The sequence below is a fragment of the Rhinopithecus bieti genome, unplaced genomic scaffold (assembly GCF_001698545.2).
Source record: "Rhinopithecus bieti isolate Rb0 unplaced genomic scaffold, ASM169854v2 scaffold_7884, whole genome shotgun sequence".
NCBI lineage: Eukaryota > Metazoa > Chordata > Mammalia > Primates > Cercopithecidae > Rhinopithecus > Rhinopithecus bieti.
In genome coordinates, this window is record NW_016806331.1 from 6,265,964 (window position 1) to 6,291,009 (window position 25,046).

General features: G+C 42.5%; 1 protein-coding gene across 7 annotated transcripts in view; it reads left to right on the forward strand.

The window, feature by feature from the left end:
• The window catches only part of GRAMD1B (GRAM domain containing 1B), a 282,810-nt gene that overhangs the window by 48,528 nt on the left and 209,236 nt on the right, over positions 1–25,046 (forward strand). For 2 of the 7 annotated variants that reach the window (XM_017875632.1, XM_017875633.1), the window contains exon 1: positions 16,494–16,781. The exons of the other annotated variants lie outside the window; for them this stretch is intronic. In XM_017875632.1, the coding sequence (XP_017731121.1) occupies positions 16,744–16,781 (38 nt within the window). In that variant the 5' untranslated portion in view covers positions 16,494–16,743. Of the gene's footprint in view, positions 1–16,493; positions 16,782–25,046 lie in introns of those variants that run through there. 7 annotated transcript variants of the gene reach the window in all.

Sequence of the window (25,046 nt, forward strand, 5' to 3'; positions counted from 1 at the left end):
AGGCAGGTGGATCACTTGAGGTCAGGAGTTTAAGACCAGCCTGACCAACATGGTGAAACCCTGTCTCTACTAAAATTACAAAAAAAATTAGCCAGGTGTGGTGGTGCATGCCTGTAGTCCCACCTACTCAGGAGGCTGAGGCAGGAGAATTGTCTGAACCCAGGAGATGGAGGTTGCAGTGAGCTGAGATCGTGCCATTGCACTCTAGCCTGGGCAACAAGAGCTAAACTCAGTCTCAAAAAAAAAAAAAAAAAATAATAATAATAATAATAATAATAATAATAATTTCCTCACTTGTTCTTAGTTTTTTTTGCTCATTTTGTTTTTGTTTGTTTGTTTGTTTTGTTTTAAGACAGAGTCTCACTCTGTCGCGCAGGCTGGAGTGCAGTGGCAGCAATCTCGGCTCACTACAATCTCTGCCTCCTGGGTTCAAGCAATTCTCCTGAGCCAACCACCCGAGTAGCTGGGATTACAGGCATGCACAACCACGCTTGGCTAATTTTTGTATTTTTAGTAGAGAAGAGGTTTCACTACGTTGGTCAGCCTGGTCTCGAACTCCTGACCTCAGGTGATCTGCCCTCCTTGGCCTCCCAAAGTGCTGGGATTACAGACGTGAGCCACCGCACCTGGCTGGCTTGTCATTAGTTTTATCACCCAACTGTGACTCTCCTGGCATTCTAGCCTAGTCTTTCCCTTTTAGAAAAAGAAAAAACTGATGCATCTGGTAAGTTTCTTTAACTCTACAAGCTCACCTTACGTGTCTTTCTTTTTGTTACCTTATTTTTTTGAAAGAACCTAGGACATTTGACTTACAGAGTTTCTCACTGTTTGGAGCTGGCTGATTTCATCCTCAGAGTGCAGTTCAACATGTTCTCTGTCCCTTTTATTCTCTGCAAATTGGTTGCTGAATCCAGAAGTTTTATCTGCCTAGGTCTGATCTTTTTGGCAGGATTACGCACGATGTTATATTCTCTCATTGAGAAGCACGTAATGCCTGATTGTCTCTCTTTTTGTGGTGTGAAAGTGATTACTGTTCCATGTGTAGATTCATCAGTTCATTGGATGTTGCAAAACAGTAATCTTCTATCATTTCTTTTTTATTAATTTGTGGGAATACTTTTCAAAGAGGTATCTCTCTTCAACAAGTATCTGATTCCTCACTATTGTGGTCGATATGGGAAAGCAAGAACAAATGCTCGATTCATTTCCTTTATTTGACTATTTTCAATAGAATAAATTAGTTTCTGAACAATTGAAAAGACCATTCAAAGTAACCGATCAATTGTTGTTTTTGAAATCTAATCTCACATTTTAAAATTTAGATAAATGATAGCCAGAGAGGTTAAGCAACTGACTTAAGATCACACAGCACTTTGGTGGCAGAGCTGCCTCCCCACTTCATTCTAATCTTCTCCTTTGGAGCAGAACCCCAGACCTGGAACCCTAGTCTCAAAAATTATTCATGAGAAAATCTGAAATGGGTGATAAAAATTCAAAGCATTACCCAACTTCCTCTGCTGTCTCATGGCCTTCACTGTGCAGCCCTGCAGGCAAGTTGACACTCATTGTTAAGAGACAAATGCAGCCTGCAGCTTTTGCACTGCTCCTGAGAGGGGCTCAGCTGCCAACCTTGGAAATTTTGCCCGTTGTCAGGGGGTCGTGGGAATGTGCCCAGGTTGCTGTAGGGAAGTTTTCAGCACTGGCTGCCACAAAACACTCTCTTGCCAAATCCTGTCTTGCTGATTTTCAGCAGAAAAATGGGAAGTCAGAGAAGAAAGCTGCAACCTATCAGTGAGAAGGGAAATAGCCAAGAAACTGTCTTCCCACCATATTAACTATGTTAGAGAGAGAGAGAGAGAGAGAGAGAGAGAGAGAGAGAGAGAGAGAGAGAGAATTTGGTAGAAGTTGGGGGAAAAGATGGTAGAGAAAATCATCAAACAGTTAAAAAGAAGGGAGAGTATGTTGTAATTGTGTGTGTGTGTGTGTGAGAGAGAGAGAGAGACTGCTTACAGCCTTAAGACTGTCTAGCAGTCCATCTGTTCACACCTACTTATGTAGCTGGTGACCTCAGACCCAACCACTTGTCCTGCTCTGACCCTTCTCTGCTCTTCTTCCTGCTGCCACCATCCTCCCCCCTCGGGGGCTCCCAGGGTAGGGGGAGAGTGACAGCAGTGGAGAGGGGCCAGCGGGAGATAAGGACTTGCTATTTTATGTAGAGATGCCAATCCCTGCTAACTTGTGGGCTAGAGAGCCAGTTAAGGACGGGCACAAGGCTGCTGAGGATAACTTGGGTCTGTGTTTGAGATGCACTGTTGTGGTTACCCTGGCTAGAAAGGAGACTTGTTTGGACTGTACTCTTGCAAGCGAGATGAAACTTGACAGTGGGAGATACGGCCTGTACCAAGTCAGAAAATTAGGAACTTTGGGCCAGCAGGTCCCCAAAACCTGATCACTCTCATTCTCTTTATGGGCAGAAGATCCTAGAGGACTTTAGCCTTGTACAAGGAGAGAGGGTATAGCAGGCAAGATGCTATAGGGAAGTGTTTTAAAATTTCAGGTTGTAAAATGAATTTAGCGAGTTATGAGCAGAATATTATGAAAAAGGAAATAGAATAGACCGTACATCAGACCAGCTTGCTTTACATGGAGAAGGTGAGTGTTGCTTCTTAAATTCTTTTTCAGTATTTTGTGTGCACACTTGTTTGCATGTGTGTATGTATATATACTGGGTTACATCATGCTTCTTATTGTGGGCCACAGTCAAAAACTGAACATTATTGCTTTTTTTTTTTTTTTTTTTTTGAGACAGAGTCTTACTCTGTTGCCCAGGCTGGAGTGCAGTGATGCGATCTCAGCTCACTGCAACCTCTGCCTCCCGGGTTCAAATGATTTCTGGCTAATTTTTGAATTTTGAGTAGAGACAGGGTTTCACCATGTTGGCCAGGCTGGTCTCGAACTCTTGACCTCAAGTGATCCATCCACCTCAGCCTCCCAAATTTCTGGGATTATAGGCGTGAGCTACTGTGCCCAGCCCGTTGTTGCTTTTTGTTTGTTTGTTTGTTTGTTTTTTGTTTCTGAGACGGAGTCTCGCTCTGTTACCCAGGCTGGAGTGCAGTGGCATGATTTCGGCTTACTGCAGACTCTGTCTCCCGGGTTCAAGTGATTCTCCTGCCTCAGCCTCCCGAATAGCTGGGACTACAGGCACACGCCACTACACCCAGCTAATGTTTGTATTTTTAGTAGAGATGGGGTTCCACCATATTGGCCAGGCTGGTCTCAAACTCCTGACGTTGTGATCCACCTGCCTTGGCCTCCCAAAGTGCTGGGATTACAGGTATGAGCCACTGCAGCTGGCCATTGTTGGTTTTTAAAGAAATTGTTAGGGGTGAAGAGTTGGATTCACTCTGGGCTCTGGCACTACATAGCTCTGTGATCTATGGAGTGTTGTTTAACTTCTCTGAGCTTCATTTTCCTCATTTATGAAGTAAATGAATGACACCAAAGCCTTCCAGTCCTCACATTTTATAATTTTTAGGATAAATGAGAATTCAACTCTCTTTTAAGGGGTCTCAAGGGAGGAGATGACATTTTCTCCAAGTAAGGACTAACTAGTACCAATATACAATAATTCTCATCCAAAACACCTCTTTGTCTTCAGGCTCAGTTCATTCATTCGTTCATGCACCAAATATACATCAATGTGCCAGACACTGTTTCAGATGCTGGGAAGTCAACAGTGGAATAAAACATACAGATCCCTGCACCTGTGGTATTTACCCTAAAACTCCCCGTGGCAGTTTAGGTTTCTTTTTCATTTACCACATATGTAAAATGAAACAAAAATGAAAGCCTTCTGTAGACTTGAGAGAATGGTTATTGTTTTTTCAATAACTGCTTTGTATCCTCAGTTTGTCTTTCCATAAAACGGGAATGTAATCATGGAATGCTAGCAATACAAAATGTGAAGGCTTCTGCAGGTCTATAACGCTCAGAAGGGTGAGCTGACCTGAAAATCCCAAATAAATGGAAAGCTGAACATTCCAGACTGGAAATTATTATTTCCCTTGAATTTTTTTTTTGTTTGTTTGTTTTTATCGGGGAACACTCGAAACCACAGACCATTCACTGAAAGGCAATTCACATTAAAAGGTTCCGTTTTGGCTTCTTGACATATCCATCTGCTCTCAGGAAATGGATGAGAAACTTCCTCAGGGAACTTTGGGAAGGGGCTGGCATGTTTCTGGCTTGCAGACCCGGGACTCTCTTGTTTGGAGGAGGAGACGGATCAGTTGAAACCTGCAGGCTCTTGGCTTCCAGGATGCTTAAATTGAAAGCCTTAAGAAAGCTGTGGGGACTTGGACAGCTGGAATTATCCTGGCCACCAGAGGGCATTAGGAACCTGTTGGTCACACCACCAGGTAATCTGCCATTTCTGTCTGGGTTATAGCTTGGCAGTTTTACACAGGGTTAGTTTCATGACCTTTTCAGAGCATGAGGGGCCGAATCAGACTCCCAGAATGCCAAAGAAAATCAAATTGACAGGCTTAAGCTTATCTCTCTCCTCTCCCAAAATTAAATGTGCAGGTGAGCTCATTGATTTAACAGGTATCCTTTGAGTGCTGCTTGCGTACTGCCTCTAAACTAAGTTCTGCGAATACGTTCAAAAAAGCAAAGCCTCGGCTCCCCAGGGGCACACAGTCTAGGCTTTTCCATAGACAATAGGCAAATGGCTCATTGCCCACTAAGGGAACTCCACAGGGTCCTGAATCTAAAGCAATGAGGTTTTTTCTTAGGGTGAGGTGAAGGCTCTGGGGGTTAGGATCATCATCTTGACACTTTCAAATGAGAGAATGTAGATGTCTGTGAATGGGATTAGGAAAGTGGCCTTTTGAAGCCTTTGGTATTGTAGCTAAACTTTAGAACACCAGTGTGGGAATGACTGTATAGACTAATGGTAAATCCTAAGCCAGGAATCACTGTCCCACCGCGTAAACTTGACGGAATAATCAGCTTTTGTGGACTTAACGTTTTCTCAGCCACTCTCAGAAAAGGTCAGGACTCTATGACTGTTACACAATAGAAAACAAAGTGAAATGGAAAGGAATTCTCATATGGCATTACACTGGTGGAGAAACCCAATTGGGATTTTCTGCCCCTTTGTATGTTTTACAGCTACTTGTTTGTTTGCATGGCTGATAACTCCCCCTCACCCCGCACTGTTCTTACTTTGTGTAGATACAGGATCTAGGTTATGTTAAAACTAGTATTGGAACCTGGAAGTGACTAATTGCCCAACCAAAGGATCAGAATTCTATTTTATTTTTCACAGTAACTTGGATGACTTGATGTGTAAATGGATGGCATGTTACAGCTCACTGTTTTCTAAGAAAACAGCAGAATTGAGTGAAGATAAATTCTGAGACTCCCTCCCTTTCCTCCGCCACAGCCCTTGAGCCAGAGGGTGTTGTCCATAGGACAGACTGAAGGAGTTTGACAAGACTACCGATGCGCTAAGGCACTCATGGGTAGTGAGCATTTAGACATAAGTGGAATTCACTCGGATGTACCGGGACTCTGGTAGGACAATTTGAATTATCTCTAAATTACGCTAAGCATGAATTCATGCAGGATAACTCTGCCTCCTAACACTGATGCTGACCCAGCCTGTCAATATTTACATTTTTGTGTTTTTCTAAGCTAGACCTCTGAAGACAAAAGCCCACTGCAGCTGAAAGCAGAATGTTGCTTCTATCCTCCAGATAAAGTACAGTATCTATTGTCTCAGAAGACTAGATGCAATAGGACAAGAATTGAGCTGGTGTATTACACTTGCCCTCTTTTTTATGTTATTATTATTTACCCAGAGACAACGCTGATTAATCTTTACCAACGACAATAGGAAAAGAAATATGATTACATAGTTTGGTTTTTTAGGTAGTAAAAAGACTTTGACCTGAAATTAAGAAGACTTAGGTTCTCAATGCAGTTCTTTGTTTTATCACATAACTGCTGTGCCAGTGCTTTTGATAATTATGGTAATTTGGAAGGAGCACACCTGGCTGGAAATCCTTCCTTTGCCTCTTACTATGGGACTCATGCAAATTGCATAATTTCTCTGGTCCTCTTTTCTCACCTATAAAGTAGCATCCCACCTATCCTACTTCCCTTATTGAGTGTTATATGTGTAGCAGTGTTTTAATCTCAAAGGGCTGTGTACATACAGAAGTTGGCGTTTATGTTGGTAACTGTGCCTCAGTCATCTGATCTGATCTCTGAAATGCCCCATTCTTGCTCCCCTGACACTGCTAAGAACTTGCATATCTCAGCTGGGACACTTCTGGTATCTGTCTTGCCTGCCCTTCGCTGTCTTGACACCCAAACAGAAGTTTCTGAGAGTGAGACTGCGATTGTCAATTATTCGTCTTTGGTTTTTAAAATGTGCCCACCATCCAGTCCCCTGGGTGCTCGTTACCACAGCAGAGCCTAATTACCTGTAGACAGATGACACATGCTTGAAACTCTGGGACTTTTGCCTGCAGTCAGCATGGATTCCTGCAAACAAGGACCTGTGAAAAATAAAGAAAGGCTTTATTTCTGCTTTCAAAGTCTGTGACTTAGGTGCCTAAAAATATAGTTCAAACAAACTAACAACAAAACCCACAACAAGCAGCCCAAAGCAAGAGGCTTTAGAACATTTACAGTGTTCTTTCTCTAAAGGCGTAGTGAGTGCTCACTTCACGCTTTCCTTTAGTGTTGAACAGTAGTTCTGTAACTTACCCTCACTGAGGTCCAATGAGTCCAAATTGTGGTGGAGCTGGACTTATTGAGTCACAAGATCAGACTTTAGAATTGTGTTCTCCGTCTCTGCCTTGTGCCTTTCCCTCTCTGACCCCCTGTGCCAGACAGGCCGATTCTAATCAGCACAGGGAGGCCTGCAGGTGGCTGAGACTGTGAGTGTTACCGTTATGAGGTCAGGGACCAGCCATTCAGGACTCATGGAACAGAAGATTTGGGGACAAGAAAAAAGGAGTATATAGAAGCAAAAAAAAAAAAAAAAACGGATGCCAAAAAAAAAATTGTGTGTTGGGGAATCTTACTGAACAGAGGAGAGAGAAAGAAACGGAGGAGGAAAGGGGAGTGAAAGTGTTATGATGGGGTGGAAGGGAGGGAGATAGGATCTGGGGAGAAGCAGATTTCTTGCCCCAAAGTCTCAGAGAGAGAGCAAAACCAAATATTTTCTAGCAAAATCAGTTGTGCCCAGATGTCCTTAGATGCTCCATCGGTGACTCCGGTACTGCCAGGGAGTCCCACCTGCAGAATCATGGTTCTCTGCCTACACAAGACCCTGGAACCAGTCCCCTTCTGTTTGTCCCTGCTTCACCCACCAGTAGCAGCTGCAGACCACATCCCGTAAGAGCAGTGAAGCCATCTCTTCTTCTTGAGAGCTGGAAGAGCACATGCTTACTGAAGGTTTGAGGAAGGACAAAGAACATCTAGAAAGAAGATGCTGGCAAAGAGAACTTCCAGATCACTTTAAGTAGGGAGAGGCTGTGCTAGAGTGAAGAGAGCAGAGAGTGTGTCATTAGAAGATATGAGATCAGGCCCGCACTCTGCCACTTAATTACTAAGTGACTTGCTAGGCAAGCTTTATTTTATTTATTTATTTTTACCTGTAAGACACATCTCCATCTTCATGCCTATCTAATGGTTTGAGAAAATGGAAGAAACCCCCAAAGTGCCTTGTGTGCCTCCCATAGCACACCTCACTGCCTCACGTTTAAATATTTGAATAACTTATCTTCTTTAGTACGTTATGTGTTCATTGAGGGCAGGACGCTCATACATTTACCACCTAGCATGGTGCCTGGCATATAGCAGGTATAATAAATATCTGCAACAGATATCTAATAATTAAATAAATGAGGAAGATGATGGCCTTGGGAATCCTGGTAGGTAGAGCTCTGGAAATCATAATGTCAGCTCTGGAACAAATCTGCTATTATTTAGGGTTGATGTAGCAATTGTGGTCTTGGTACTATTGGCTTAAGTTAACATTCCCCCAGAGATTTAGAAATACCCAGTGACCCCTTGCACATCCCTGATTTTTTCATTTTCAATTAAGGAATTAATTTAATCTTGCCATTTTATTATTATTGTTTTTTGAGGCAGGGTCTTGCTCTGTCACGCAGGCTGCAGTGCAGAGGTGCCATCACGGCTCACTGCAGCCTTGACTTCCAGGGCTTCAGCGATTCTCCCACCTCAGCCTCCCTAATAGCTGGGACTACAGGTGTGCACCACCATGCTCGGGTAATTTTTGTATTTTTTTGTAGAGATGGGGTTTTGCCATATTGTCAGACTGATCTTGAACTCCTGGGCTCAAGCAATCTGCCTGCCTCAGCGTCCAATTTTGATATTTTTAAGTTAAAAATATTTTTTATTGTTTTGAAAACAATTATTATGAACAAATGAAATCTATAATGATACTACCTAATACAACATAGAAAATTATGTTATATATAAATACATGTGTTGTATATGTATGTAATACATATACATACACAGAGATACATAATGTGGTAAGTGTATGTGTATTTTTATTCCACTTCCAGCAAATATATGCAAAAGTTATCATAAACTAGTTAATATAGAGTGGATATATGTTTATATTTTTAATTAGTTGCATTTCTTTTTTAGTGGAAATATAATGATTTCCTTAGTCAGTTTGTTATTTGGTGTTTTGGTTGTTGTCAACTTTTCACTTAAATAAACATTTTCTCTTGCAGAATAAATAATAATTATTGCTCTTAAAGAAAAACTAAAGCCATTTGCTGGGTGCCTATCATGTACTTGCCACTTTACCTGTGGTGCATCAGTTAATGTTCACAATGCATGATGTGCATGTTATTTTTCCTCTTTTATGCAGAAAGAGACTGAGCCGAGAGAAGTCAGTAGTTCAGCTAAAATCACACAAGCCAGTGAATATAGCGCCAGGATTCATACTCAGGTCTGCCTAATTCCGATGCCCCCACTCCCCCAAACTGCAACACTCTTAGGAGCAGGATTGTAAGGTCAAAAGATATTACTAGCTTTGTGGTTCTAACTACATTTTCCCACATTGCTTTCCAAAAATGTTGTGCTGATATAGAAAGCCCAACCCTGAGAACATACTGTTTTCCCCATAATTTTGTCTGATTTCATTTTTTAAGCTAAGAAACCCCAAAGACCTATATGCACTCTCTTTACTTTTTATTTAGTTTTTATTTTTGAGATGGAGTTTTGCTCTTGTTGCCCAGGCTGTAGTGCAATGGCACGATCTCGGCTCACTGCAACCTCTATCTCCCGGGTTCAAGAGATTCTCCTGTCTCAGCCTCCTGAGTAGCTAGGATTACAGGCACATGCCACCACGCCCAGCTAATTTTTGTATTTTTAGTACAGATGGGTTTTCATCATATTGCTGAGGCTGGTCTCGAACTCCTGACCTCAGGTGATCTACCCATCTCGGCCTCCCAAAGTGCTGGGATTACAGGCGTGCACCATCGCCCCCAGCCTGCACTCTCTCTATTACCTTATAAGTGATGGACTTAGAGCCAAATTCATCTTGAGCTTGAGTATTACCTCCCTGGAATGAAGCCTCGATTGTATCACAGTCTGCCCTGAGCTCACCTGGTCCTGGACTCCTGCCCTTATTCAAACGTAGATTTCCTGCTCTCCAAACCAGCGATGAAATTTCCACTCCTGCCTTGCCTCTTATCCTTCTTTATCCCTCTGAGAAATGGAGCAAAGCATATTCTGTCCATGGGAGAGATTGGGGCCCTCTGCTTTCTTTGACCTCTTGGTGTTTCCTTCACTGCATTAATAGCAGTGCTGGGGTAACATGTATCAGATACAGAACTAACCAATAAACAGCAGGAAGTGTAATTATGGGGTAAGGAGGCATTGGGAAACGTCCCTACAAATTCAGGGACCATTTGCCCATAATACATTCTTTTAAATGGAGGCATGAATTTAATGTTCCACATGGGAAGGAACCAGAGGAAGTACAGGGGGTTTCTTTCTATTTGTTCCTTCTCTGACGAGCTGCAGGATACGTGAGGTACCTTCAGATCCTTCAACCCATAGGTCTTCGCCTGAGGAGTAGGCAGATCCTGCAGAGATAAACCTTCAGAGGTCATCCAGGACCCCAGTCCCACCCCCACCCCAGCTTCCAAGAAGAGGGGCTGCACAGAGCAAGCTCCCGATGAGAAGCAGTTCTCTGACCTTCACTGACTTACGCTTTTCAATTGCGTCTTCTGTAACCCTTGCGCAAGAATGACCTTGGGTGGCTTAGTAGTCAGATAGGACTGTGTCTGCAGAAAAAGTGGTTGTTCTGAGAAGATGCAGTTCAAGTCATCATTTATTCAAGGTTGTCTAATGAAAACAAGTGGTTATTATTTGTACAGTGGATGATCTCAGAAGGGCTTAGAAGAAACTGTTAGTGGTCTTAGAAATCCATCATCATCATCACCATTTTGTTTTTTTTTTTTGAGACAGAGTCTCGCTTTGTTGCCCAGGCTGCAGTGCAATGGCGCGATCTTGGCTCACTGCAACCTCTGCCTCCCAGGTTTAAATGATTCTCCTGCCTCTGCTTCCTGAGTAGCTGGGACTACAGGCGCATACAACCATGCCTGGCTAATTTTTGTATTTTTAGTAGAGACGGGGTTTTGCCATGTTAGCCAGGCTGGTCTTGAACTCCTGACCTCAGGTGACCCACCCACCTTGGCCTCCCAAAGTGTTGGGATTACAGGCGTGAGCCACTGTGTCCAGTCCATCATCATCATCATTGTAATAATAATTATTATTCTTACTGGTATTTATTGAGCACTTATTGTGTACTGGGCACAGTGTTACGTACTCTGCACCACATCTCGTTTAATTATTCCAACAACCTTCTGTGATAGTACCAGTATTATTATGTTTTCATAGATGAATGCTTAGCTCCCTCTCTTATTGATATGCTTTGTTCAAATGTAATTTTCCTTATGGGGCTTACTCTGACTACCCTATGTCATCCCTATCCCCCTTGTCTTTGCATAACTCTCGCCACCTTCCAACCTGTTTTTTTATTTACTTAACCGTTATGTCCATTGCTTAGCTCTTACCCCCAACCCATGAGAATGTTTGCTCCTCAAGGAGAAAGATTTTGGTGTGTTTTGTTCAGAACAGTGTCTGATTCATATAACTACTCAGTAAACTTATTCTAAGGCTAAATGAATGGATGAGTAAACCAAGGTTGAGATAGTGAGCAAGTCTCTTGAAGTCCCTCAATAACTGGATAGTGGAGCAGGGACGGAACTTTGCCTCACTCTAGAGTCTTGGGGTTTCACCACCCCACAACACTGACTCTCTTTCAGAAGATATTCTCGCCGACACATGCATGCCCTTTGAAAGGTAGTTCATATTTGCTGAAATGCATTCAGAATGGCCTACGCGCGTCTTGGAGAAGCAGGTTGGTATGAAAGTCCCCTAAGGCTGCCAGGCTGCCTTTTCTTTTTTCTTTTGTTTTTTCTTTTTTTTGAGACAGAGTCTGGCTCTGTTGCCAGGCTGGAGTGCAATGGCGTGATCTCGGCTCACTGCAACCTCCGCCGACCAGGTTCAAGGGATTCTCTTGCCTCAGCTTCCCGAGTAGCTGGGACTACAGGCGTGCACCATGACATCCAGTTAATTTTTGTATTTTCAGCAGAGATGGGGTTTTGCCATGTTTGCCAGGATGGTCTCGATTTCTTGACCTCATGATCCGCCCGCCTCGGCCTCCCAAAATGCTGGGATTACAGGTGCGAGCCACCGCGCCCAGCCAAGGCTGCCTTTCCTTTGGGCCCCATTTATCTGAAATTCCAAAGCCTTGTCTTGTTCTCATGATGACATTGCTATCTTTTCAGTCAATGCATAGCAGAGCCAGGGGGTGTTTGGTCTTGGGATGGAGCGCTGTATTCTTGGTGAACTTCAGGACGCCTTAGATCTTGGTCAGGTGAAGATCATTTTTATCATTAAGGTCTTTGATCTGGGTAGGATGCAATTCTCTGACCATTTACTCTTCTGCCAGGGTAAATAATGTTGTTAGGTTCTCAGACACTTTTTTCCAAGCGACTCATTTCTTCTTTCCGCAATTCTTTGTGTGTTAAAAAGATTTAATAGCGGCTCTCCTGTTAGTCTACTGGTTAATGAACTAACTTTGCCATTATGCCTCATAGGCAAAACGGTGACTTTGCAGCTTGCTATTAGTGTTTTCTATTAAAATATAGTCACTGTTACTTTTTGGACCGATATGCATCTTGGGAGTTCTAGGTATCATGCACATACACACAACCTTTGTTCAAAAACCACATATCTGCCATTGCAGTAGCTCAGCCAACAGTTAAATTGGTATCTTATTACTGAGGTTTCTTTCATTTTTTCTATTGCATCAGGCTCTTGTAAGTTTTAGAAATAAATAAAAATGGTTTTAGCTTGGGTTGAAAGAGGATTTTCCCCTAGGGCTGATTTCACTATAATGTATAGCTTAATACAAAACCTAGCATGCGGAATACAGTTAGTCTTCAAAGTGGATTAGGGTTGGTGTGCTTTGGGCATTTCCAAGGCATTAGTTACAGTACATTGAATTAGCTATACCAGTTGCTTCTCTTGTAATGAAAGGTGTAGAAAGATCCCCTGCTTGAATAAAAGACCAAAATGCCATCTTTTAACTTCTATTGAGTGTGATGGAGATGATAATTGAATGGCAAAACCACTCCTGTTGTAAAGGAGCAATGAAGCATTCTCTAGTTCCTTTAGAAAAAGCAAGTACAGAAATCTGAGATGCTGACCAGCCCAAGAGTTCTGTTCATACTAGTGATAATAATGATGTGATAGGAATAATGATCATAATCGTACCAATTGTTACCATTTTCTACTCCCTGCTACTCCACAGGCCTTAAAATAAATAAACCTCTATTTTAAGCTATTAACTTGACCTCAGTCTTTATTCATCTTTTTCTGTGTGTATGAGTAGGGAGCTACTGAAATGGTAACTGGATTTCATAAATGCAGCCTGTGTGGCACTGTTTAGAAAAGGTGGATTTTTATAGTGTCCTATGGTGGCTGTGTGATATGTCCCTGCAGCCAGGCATAACTTGTTGCCTGAATGGATATCATTACATGAGTGATGAAAGTGTGATGACTATACACGCGATTGCAGACATAAAAATGAAGTAACCATCAACTGTTTTTTTCTTTTTTTTTAGTGTGTGCTATGTGCTAGCGACTGAGCTAAGTGCTTTATGTGTATTATCTGTTTATCTTCCACAATAAGCCCTTGAGATGGGCACTATTATTATCAATCTGATATTCATTAGTTAACTGAGGCACTGAGAGATGAATGAACTTGGTAATAAGTGGTGAATCCAGGATTTGAACTCAGATTTTCTATATCCAGAACACTTATGGAAGACAAGGTAACTATCAGTGAAGTGCAAGGGCTACATTAATCTCAAACAGGTCATGTGATGGATATTAAGAATGCGTAGCCAGGGTACAGTGGCTTAAGCCTGTAATCCCAGCACTTCCGGAGGCCGAGATGGGTGGATCACGAGGTCAGGAGTTCGAGACCATCCTGGCCAACATGGTGAAACCCCGTCTCTACTACCAATACAAAAATTAGCTTGGCGTGGTGGCGTGTGCCTGTAATCCCAGCTACTCAGGGGACTGAGGCAGGAGAATCACTTTAATCTGGGAGGCAGAGGTTGCGGTGAGCTGAGATGGCGCCATTGCACTCTAGCCTGGGTCACAGAGCGAGACTCCGTTTCAAAGAAAAAAGAAAAAAAGAATGTGTAATGGTATTTTGTACAGGCACATGCAATCATTATGTAGTACAGATGCATTCATGACTTATCAAATCAGGTACTACCTTAGGATGGAGATGTTGACATTAAAGTCTGAAATCAATCCACGCTGAAGGAGAACAAGCAAATCATGTGAGAACATAAACTCTGGCATCAGAATTGATCTTTACAAATTATATGAATGTAGTAAATGATCACACCCCCAAAATATGCACATCTATCATGTATCAATAAAACAAACAGGCTGGGCGCAGTGACCCACGCCTGTAATCCCAGCACTTTGGAAGGCTGAGGTGGGCGGGTCACTTGAGGTCAGGAGTTCGGGACCAGCCTGGCCAACATGGGGAAACCCTGTCTGTACGAAAAATATAAAAATTAGTCAGGTGTGGTAGTGTGCGCCTGTAATTCCAGCTACTCAGGAGGCTGAGTCATAAGATCACTTGAACCTGGGAGGTGGAGGTTGCAGTGAGCAACCTGTAGCTGTGGCTATAGGCACATGCTTCTATGCCTGGCTAATTTTTAAAATGGTTTTTTGTAGAGATTAGCTCTCACTATGTTACCCAGGCTGGTCTCAAATGCCTGTCCTCAAGCAGCCCTCTCACCTTGGCCTCTCAAAGAGCTGGGATTATAGGAATGAACCACTGTGCCCTAACTATTTCATATATAAAATGTGGAAGCTGGCTTTCTTTCTCTAAGGTACTTTTCCACTTTGAAACTCAAATGGAATAAACAGATATTTTGGGGAAATAAAATGATGGCTTAATGTCAGCCTTCAAATCAGGACTGGCAGGCATCCTTCAAACAGAAAACCGTGGAAGAGGATGGTTATTTTTCTGGAGGGCTGGGCAGCACCAGAACACAAGTCTGTCAGGGTGTCCCAAGGGGAGTTGGAAGATTTGCCTATCTGGAGATCTCTGAAAGAGAGTAGGATGAAATCCCCTCTCTCAGGGATGGTTAAGCTGGGGGACCTTACCAGTAGGAGACAGAGGATTGAATAAACTCCGTTTCAGGGTATTTTCTTAAGAGTTGATAGATAAGCTGTTTTTTCCAAATACATTCTTGTTCCTTCCTTTAATTGCTCCTCAACAATTCATAGTCCAAACACCCTTACCTAAAAAAACCTGAACTTTGGTTAATCAGGAGTGAATGTTCTGGGCAAAAGGCATTAGTGTCCCAGGTTACTTCTCCCGAGACCTCCTCTGTGGTGTTGGCTTAGTGTGATATGATAATCTAAGGAACATTGTGACCACAGTCAGAGCTGCCCCTAGGAAAATGGCAGAGCTGAAGCAGATGATATTCTTCAGTTTCCTTCTCTCCAGAAGGGCATTGTGGCAGAAGAGCAATTTCTAAGGACTTCCAGGCTGGGAAATAATTGCACTTGGTGCCTCTTCAAACCTCCCGGCCCTGTTCCTTGTCCTCCCCTGTCCCTCCACCATCATTTTTTCATTCATAGACATTTACCGAGCATAAATGTAAGTGCTCAGTCTGGAGCAGTGAGCTTGGTAACAGACACCAATAATGAATGGGACATAAATCCTCTGCAGATGGCAGCCACAGTCTGAGGGTGGGTGGAAAATGCACATCGCTAATTGTGATACAAGGTGGGAAATGATGTGTTGGAAAGAGGTACGGGTAAACTGCTTTGAGGTTTTTTTACGCTAGTGAAGATTGATTAATAAATGAATATTGAGGACACTTTCAAAGGAGAACAGAAAGAAAATACATCATAAAAGGACAACCTGAAGAGCAAGAGTAGACAAGGACTTGCTATATATAGAACCTGGGAACTGTGGAATGCTCTAGAATCTTAGACTTGCAAGTGACCATAGAGGTTATCTGGTCTCAAACTCATAGTGATACTGTCCCCAGTAGGTTCACTCTGGGCTTTACCACCCCCACAGAAGGGAACTCATCATTTATTTTTGGATTAACAGCATCTGCTGGGCATGGTTCATGCCTGTACGGCCAGCACTTTGGGAGGCCAAGGCTGAAGGATTGCTTGGGACCAGGAGTTCAAGACCAGCCTGGGCAACATAGCCAGACCCTGTCTCTACAAAAAATAATAAAAATTAGCCGGGTGTGGTGGCACATGTCTCTAGTCCAAGCTGCTTGGTCGGTTGAGGCAGGAGGATTGCTTGAGGCCAGGAGTTTGAGGCTGCAGTAAACTATGATTGTGCTACTCCACTCCAGCCTGGGTGATAGAGACCCGGTCTCTTAAAACAACAACAACAACAAAACAAAACAAAACAAAAAAAACTGTCTGTTGCAAGAAGGGAGTAGGGGAATTTCTAAGTGTGTGTGTGTGTGTGTGTGTGTGTGTGTGTGTAAATGAGAGAGAGAAAGAGAAAGAGAGAGAGGGAGCAAGAAAAAGGAAGCAAAGCAGTAGACTAGATTTTCAGTACCCTAGTAGGTCTCTGCCTGAAGGACATATGGGGCCAATGAGTGCTGACTGGCTGTTCTTTGAGTTAAGGTGGGGAGATTTTATTATGGTGGGAATGGAACCCAGTGTCCTTGTTCCAAGGTCCAAGGTCCTGCATAGGTAGCAAACTTGCACGGAATGATCATGTGAACAAGCCTTCGGAAAGGAAGACTTTGCTCTGGCTAGTAAGATTTAAACCATTGCCTGACTACATTCTGGAAACAAGTTAGATCTACCCGTGGAAGCTAAATTAGAATCTTAAGATCACAGAAAGTCTACTTTTAAAGGTCTTTTATTGTTTACTAAGCTACGATTTCAACAGAGGATGGCAAACCTCATTTTAAGCAAATGAACATAGTGGAGGCTTGGACTCCGCAGTTTTCTCCTGTGGTCCAAAGTGCCTGCTTGGAGCCTTGAATCTGCAGTCCTTGGTAATAGGAGCCAGGAAGCACCAGGACTTACCGAACCCTGATGATTCATCTCAGATCTATAGGTAGACTTCTTAATAGGTAAGAGATATTAGAGACATTTGGGTAAAAATTATAAATTAGAGATATGCCTACATTATTAAAGACAGATGAGAAACTGATTATGTGGCCTGAACATGCCATGAAGAGAATGTATTGCTAATATAATAATTTATTGCAAGGGAGTTCTGCTAAATATTTGGGATAGTGTGTTTTTTTCTCTTTAATATTTAGAATTCAATACAAACTCCCAAGGAAACTTAGGGAACAAATAGAAACTGACTGAATTAAATAAGAAAACAAAGGGTATTGGTTTGCCAAATTGCAACTCCAAATTAATTAATTTGCCAAATTGCAAATCAGCTACATGTCTTCACAAATGATGACAGGGAGAACCTGTTTGAATGTGTATTTTACAGAAAGTCAAAAGAGAGCAACAGTGAAGTGGAGAAAACACTGGTTTGGGATTCAGAATACCTGGGTTTAAATCTTGACCTCTGCAGTGCTTCATCTCTCTGAGCCTGAGTTTCCTCATCACTGCAATGGGAAGGAATGACACTCACCTCAAAGGATTATTATGAGACTTAAATGACAAAATATAGTGCTTTGCTCATGAAATCTTAGGTGAATCTGAAAATTTTTAGGACACTGAAACATTTCTAATCTATACCTGACTAAGCAGATTTTTCATGTGGTTCAAGTCCTAGGTATCACATACTTGCTTTAAGGTGAAAGGGCAAGACCATGTAAATTAATTGTTTACAGACACACTTTTAGTAAGTAGTGATGTTCTTGCCAAGTTGTATATCAATCAAGTAAAATGTATTAGGGGAATTTCCTACATACAGGTATCCTGTTTATGTAAAGCAAAAAGGCCTTCCCAAGTGCCAGTAACCATTCTATACCTTTTATGCAAATCTACACGTCCGTGTGTTGGGATTAGTTCTAGTGAGGTATTTGTGTTTGATTAACTTCTTGCTCTGTGTGGGCTTATGAGGGAATTAGATGCACACAGAATGTTTGCCAACAAATTCAGACTGACTGTTAGGATTCCTCTGTGCAGTTTGTTTTTTAATTATTCTCAGAGGTCAAAATAATATTAGAAGTCATGAAGGTAGCGCTTGACTGAAAGATGTTTGATTTACATAAAACAGTTTCAGGTTCAGCTTCGTGATCTTGGTCTAAGATTTATCTTGCCTATGCCTCAGTTTCTCATCTATGAACCTGAGTCAGATAAAGTAGAAAAAGGATGTGCATGGAATGAAATAGCTAATGCTTCTTCCAGGTCTATAATTCTGTCACCTAAGGAAGGTGATATTTTTACTGCTTATAAAAATGTCCAACTGTCAGACAGAATTAATATGTCTTCCAGAGGTATCTGCTTACATCCAGGGAGTGGTTGATGGCACAGAAAACGAAGTTGTTTCTTTTCCTGGGAAAGGTGATATGTTTCATGTCTATTTGGACACCCAAAGTTATGCAACAGATGACTTCCTCATCTGAGTGTGCCTTATTCAAGTTTATCATTGAATTAAAATTTCATACTTGTAAAGAAACAATGTATTTTAATAAATATTTTCTGTAAAACAAATGATTTGAATTATATGAAGGATCATGCCAGATTCAGATTTTTTTAAATCTGTATTTTCATACATCAGGATTGCCTGAAGCAAAGTAGACCTTTCCAGTCGATAGACCCTGAAAGCTACAAAAAGACTTTGTAGATTACCTAGCGTAACTCATCCCTAAATCTCAGTTTCAGAGTGTTTAAAATGCCATGTAGTCACTGGATTGAGGCAAAAATGTGAGTACAGTGGTCCTGAGTCTCCATTTCTAGGAGAGGGATGGGGGTGGATACAACAGGGGTGCTTGCCACTAGGGGCAGCTCTGGGGCGGAGTGCAGCAGGGTAGAGGAAACGGACTATTCCTGAAAAGTGAGAACATCCCACAGTGTGAATTTCATTGAGGCAAGAGTTTGTGCCAAGTGCAGAATTGCATAGGGGTGAATAGTTTGCAGTTACTCCCTCAAGATGCATTGTTTGCAGAAAGATAAACCTGTCAGGGTACAGTAGGAATAGTTGTCCAGAGCTAGGTTACAGGGGCCACCAATGAAAATCTTCCATGGAGCCTAGTCTTCTTCAGCTCCTTCCTGTGTCATAACAAAGCAATTCCAATTTTTTGCTTGACATAATATTTAAAGGCTAATATCTCCCTGGTGTTTGGCAAACATCCTGTCCCATCAGAACAAACCAGGCAACTGTTTTCTAGGTTTTTAAAACCTTTTCATTACATTCATTATGCTTCAAACTGTTATTTTTGTAATTCCAATAACACACCATGCTTCCTACACTTGACCTCAGCCAAAAGGCCGAGAAGCGATCAAACCATGCTTTCTTTTATGCCTCAATGCCTCTGCACATGTGGGTCTTCTGCTGGAAATATGGCCCCCTTGTTCTACATGGAAAACGCCTCTGCTCACCTTCAAACCTTGACTAAGTACTGTCTTCTCTGTGAAATTCTCTCTGGATCAGGATTCTTCTCCCTGTTTTCACACTGCATTCGGTACACATTTCTCTTGAAGTGAATTTACCAAATTGTAGTTCTTGGATTGGTTTTCTTCTCCTTCCTCCCTTCCCCCAGATTTGAAGCAACTGAGGCCAGAGTCATCTTTGATAGGCATTCAAAAAATATTTGTAGGAAGCAGTAATCATTTTTCATAAACTTTCAGAAACTTCACACTACTCACTATTATGGTATGCTTAGAGTCTGGGAAGATTAAATACTTTTTGATTGATTTGCTAGATTACCAGGTACACCACGAAGCTCCAATTTTCTTAGCAGATATAGGCAGAACTCCATTGTAAATGGCATAATCATGCAGTCACATTTTGTTCCTCTAAAACATAACATCTACCAACAATAAAACACACACACACACAAATTAAAAGAAAAAAAACCTTATCCCCAACCCAAATGTTCCCTCTCCTCCCCTTTCTTCTCCCCTCCACTCCTCTCCTCTCTCCTCTTCTCTTTCTCTCTCCTTTTGCTCCCACTCCAACCACAAGTAACTTTTCACAGTCTAACTCTAGGCATTAGAAGGGTGTTTAACACATAGTAAATGCTCAAAAACTATTTGAGAATAGATGTCCCTCATTCCTTTTGCTGACTAATTTCTAGAAAGGGCAGTCTAATCTTGCAGCTTCCATTCATTCATTCCCTATCTACTCTTTAACCCATAGCAATCTCATTTCTTCTCTGACCACTCTACTGAAATTGTTGTCTCAAAGGTCATCAATGACCTAATTACAAAATTTAATGGAATTATCTCTGTCTTTCTTCTGCCTGACTTCATTATAGGATATAGTAACATTTATCTCTTTGAAATGTAGTATAATTTTAAAAGGATGAGTTTAAAGCAAAGAGACCCTAGTTTAAATTTGTGTTCATCTTCTACTAGCTGTGTGAACTTGGGCAAGTCACCTTGTAAAATCTCCCATCACCTTCAAATAGGACTTTTGATATTTGTTTCTCAGAGTTGTTGCAAGGGTCAGCTGGGATTTTGTGGGTGAAGCACTCAGCACAGCGCCTGGCTTAGTGTAGCCATGCAATAAATGCCTCCTTTCTCCCCTCGGCTTCCCCGTGATTGCTGTTTCTTGGTTTTCTTCCAGAGGTTTCTCCTTTTCCTTGCCTATCTCCTCTCATTCCACATTTTACCCCTGCCCTATTTCAGATTTTCTCCATCTTTTATCTGAACTATTTGCCATTCATATATATGGTCAATATTCCCAAAATATTGGCTGATTGAATGATAATCTCTTAATTGGTTTTTATGGTTCCTATCTGCTTTTTTCTCCAGTTCAAACGTCAAATTTCATGCTGTCACCAGAGTTGATGCTTCTCAAATACAAGTTAGTAATGTAGCCCCCTCAACACCAAAAAAAAAAGAAAAAAGAAAAAGAAAACCACCAAACCCAAACCAATCTGAATAGTATCCCTTGCCTAAATAATAAAATCTATAATTAAACACTAGGCTAGGTGTGGTGGCTCACACCTGTAATCCCAGCACTTTGGAAGGCTGAGATAGGAGGATCCCTTTGGACCAGAAGTTCAAGACAAGCCTGGGCAACATAGCAAGACCCTGTCTCTAATTTAAAAACAAAACAAAACCAAACCCTTTTACACTGCAATCTGACCCCTTGTTTGCCCAGCCTCATTGCCTAATCTTGTATGTCCTACCCTATGCTCTGACTTATCTTTTCCTATTTTCAAAACCTCTCTGTGAGTTTTCACTCCTCAATGCTTTTATTCAAACTGCTAATGCCCTATTCTTTTTTATTGAAATTCCTACTTGAAGTATTAACTTAAATACCAATTCTTCCATAGGACCTGCTTAGACTGCCTCTTTTCCTCTAGTTAAAATTTAATTCCACTCACACCTCTTGTGCACTTGTATTTTGCACTTAATTAATTCTGCTTTGAGAGATCATGTGTTCCAATGCACCATGTGTATCTTATTTATCTAGCTATGTCCCAAGGGCTTCCTGGACAGGGAGCCTTACACAGTGCTCTAGCTTAACAACCACTTGTAGAATTAAACTGCATTGAAAATCAACAACAATAGTCCTGTTTCTTATGAAGGGTATGATAAGGGAAACTTACACATAACAAAGGCTAACATTTATTGAGCACTTACTGTGTGCCAAACTCTGTTCTAAGTGCCCTACATAGCACGAACGCTTACAATCACTTCAGCAAGGAGATGCCATTTATTAACTTGATTTTACAGATGAGGAAACTGAGTTACAGCGAAGTTAAATAACTTAGCCACAATAAAACTGCTAGTAAGTGATGGAAATGGGTACAAAACTCAGGTGGCTTGACTTTGGGTCTGCACACTCAGTCACTTGTTGGTAGTTAGTATAGGCTGATGGTATTTTGCAATGCTTCTGAGGAAAGCAAGAGCAGAATTTCCAGCACATGCCACCTGCTTTCCTTGGGATGGACAGCCAAGGACAGATGGGGCAACCTCAGAGAGTCTTTTTCAGCCCTGGTTTGCACGTAAGTTCTTGCAAGATTTAGAGGACAAGAGATAATGTCCTTCTGTGCCTTGGTATTCTTGGTGTCAAGTATAAGGGCAGCCAAATGTTGTGCAAAACATTCTTCTTTGACGCCGAAGCCTTTTGATGAGCAATTACACCAATGAGGCTTATCTGGTGACAGTCCTTCTCCCGAGGTGACGTCATTGCTCACCCTGGCCCCTGTGAAGGCTGTTGGAAGCAAACAGCTGATCCTGTGCACTCCCCAAGGTTGAGAGCACTGCACAGGGCTCTGTTCTCCAAAACTGAGTCTCCGTCAAAGTCCTGAAGCATTTTCTCCCTTTTTCCTTGGAAGGAGAAGCTGGATGTGGTGGTTAGTCAACTGTGGTTTGATTTAGGTTGTATTTAACCAACATCAGCCTCCTCCTCCACACTCCTTCTCTAACTACACCAATTCAGTGCAGCGTCCCCTGACCCTTCTTAAAGTAGCGAGCCCCTCCCTGGGGAAATGAAGGGAGGACTCGTGAAAGAAACAGAAGGAGATACCCTGGGGAAGAGTTTAAGTTATTCCCTCCAATTCTTTCTCCTGTCTTCATCCCCGAGCCCTCACTTCCTTGCTTCAGTACCATCCTGGTAATTGATCCCTGCATTTCTAGTTCATCAGTGCAAGATATTAAAGCTGTTTATAGGTCTCAGGGAGGGTTTAGCATCCGGTGATCAAAATGCCATTGAGCCAGTAACAGGTCAGCTCAAACAGACTTTATTTTAGGTGTAAGTGAATTGCTTCTACTTTAAAAAGAAACCATCTGGGTCTTAGAGACCCACAGTAGTAGGGTGGGCTGGGCCTTTAAGAGATCATCTCTTTCCTGCCACCACCTCTAACTAGGCTCCAGTTACCTTTAAAAGATCTACAGAGAAGGCCATTCTCTACCCAGCCTTAGTCATTCATGCCAGTCCTTAAACATCCTTACCCTCAGTAAATGTTTATCATCTATCCCAAATCCCCCATGCTGCACTCTACAGAAATGCATTTCCTCTTGCTCAGCAGCAAAATGAGAGTTGCAGAGTGAAATCTGACCATCCTTCATTTTGTGTTTGAAGACAGTTAACATTGCTCTCACCATTGTCCACGTTTCTGTCCGTATTTCCAGGTTTCCTGCCAGCCGCAAATTCCACTTCTTCTATGCCCACTGCCTGCTTCTTTCCCTCATAATGGGCCAACCGTTGGGATTGGCCATTCTGAATGTTGTGTCAGGGAGAGACTCTGTGTCCCAGCGTTGAGAGTGGGGACTGTCTTTCTTGCAACAACAGTGTTGTGGGGAGACGTTCCTGTGTCCTTGGGAGTTCCTTGCCTTGGCATCCTGGAGCAAGTGCGATAATGTGTCTGGGGTGCCTGTGCCTTCCAGTTCACATTTACTTGGATGTGCACCCAGGAGAAATCTAGCCTGCAAGCTACTATGTTTCACTTAAATTTTCTCCTGGAAATTGAGTAATAATAATAATAGTTTATGAGTCTCCAGAAGTAATAGACAGGTGTTGGGTGTCTTGTATCTGTAGGAAAAGGGAGCCTTTGCAGCTGAGAATAAACAACAGTTGCTTGGTAATATGACCTCCTTTCATTTAAAGTCAGAGGCCTGGCTGCAGGTGGGAGAGGGGAGGCTGGGTTGTTCTGGCTACCACCTGTCTGGGGAAGCGGGGAATGGGGGCAAAGGTGAGGTCAGTTTCACAGAGAACTGTGGGGTTGCTGAGAGCCAAATATTGGAGAGAAGAAATATGGGAGTAGGGAGACTTGGGGAGCAAATGCAATCGCTGAGATTCTGATGCAGGGCATGGAAACTCTTTGGTTCTGACGTTGGCACCAGCTACTTTGAGAAATTGTTTCTCTACACTTTTGGAGGCCTCTAAACTGGCTTCAGAAGGCGTGAGTTCCAGTTCTGGCCTTGTCATTGATTAGCCATCGTCATTTATCTGTGCCCTTGGATAAACTACTGAATCTCTCTGTCCCACTTTCATCCATTGTAAAGGCCGCTGGGAAGACACAGTGTGATGTATGAAAGCTCTTTCCAAAAGTGTAGAGGTCACCAAACACATAAAAAGCACAGGATACTGGAGAGAATTAAAGGAAGGAGAAACTTGATTCTTTCCTCAAGGAGCTTATAGTCTTAACGGTAATGATGGCTCACAGCTGTAGGGCATTTCGTATTTCAAAGCAGTGCCTCATTTATTATCTTACTTGCCAGAGCCACGGGCAACAGAAACAGCTGGAAAGGGCTGGGGGATGTGTTTTGAACAGGGTTTTAATGGTCAAAAAGGTTATGGCTTGAAAAAAAGAAGGGACTGCAGGTGCAAGTGAGTAAGGACAGTGTTCAGGCTAAGAGTTCTGTGTATCTGCTTCCCAAGCGAGACATTTTAGCTTCCTGTTTGGAGGTTTTCTCTCAGGCCAGGTGAAATGTAAATGATCACTCGTAGCCACTGCTGTGCCCAAGGCTTAAATTAAATCTCATAGGATTTCAGGTTCAGAATCTACTGTGGGTGGGAAAAGTGGCTGAAGTGTGTGGGAAGAGAGAGCTGGTGGGCTTTTCTTCCTTGTAAGAGGTATACACTTAAATTCAGAGTGCCCAGAACAAACTTAAAGCTTCCCCCCTTGTTGTTTCTCCCTCTTCCCAAGTTGCCCATAGAATCTTCTTGCCCCTGTCTTGTGCACCATCCTTTTGTTTTTTTGGCCTCGAAGCAAATGGTAGTGTCCTGGCTTCCTTTCTTCCCATAAGCTCCTGAGACCCTCATCTTCTATGTCAAGAGCCCACCCAATACGCAGGTTCCTTGAACTGGGAAGTTATCAGATCTCCTGCAAAACACTCATCCTTGGAGGAAGTACAAGGGAGGGAACAAACTCTGTGGAACTTGGCTTAGCTCCGGATCCGGAAGTTTGGGATTACAGCGCAGACTCCTCAGCATGCCTGGAGCTGGAAGAGATGACCTGCTCCTTGCCAGGTCTGACACCTGATGGGAAGGGGTTTCTGCTTTCTGTGCTATGTCCGGGAGTTAAAATAGAGTGATACCAAATCACTCCTGAGAGGGCCAGTGGCTGGATTTCAGAAACGGGGCCGACATTCCAGGGAGTCACTTATGGGTGGGCCTGGCCCTGGCTTTTCAGCCGCAGCATCTCTCTCCCTGAGGAAGACATATTTCCCTCAGTTTCCCAGCCTCTCAAAGGTTGTGTAATGTCAGGATGCCTTGAGCTTTTCCATACTTGACAAGTGTCATTGCAGAG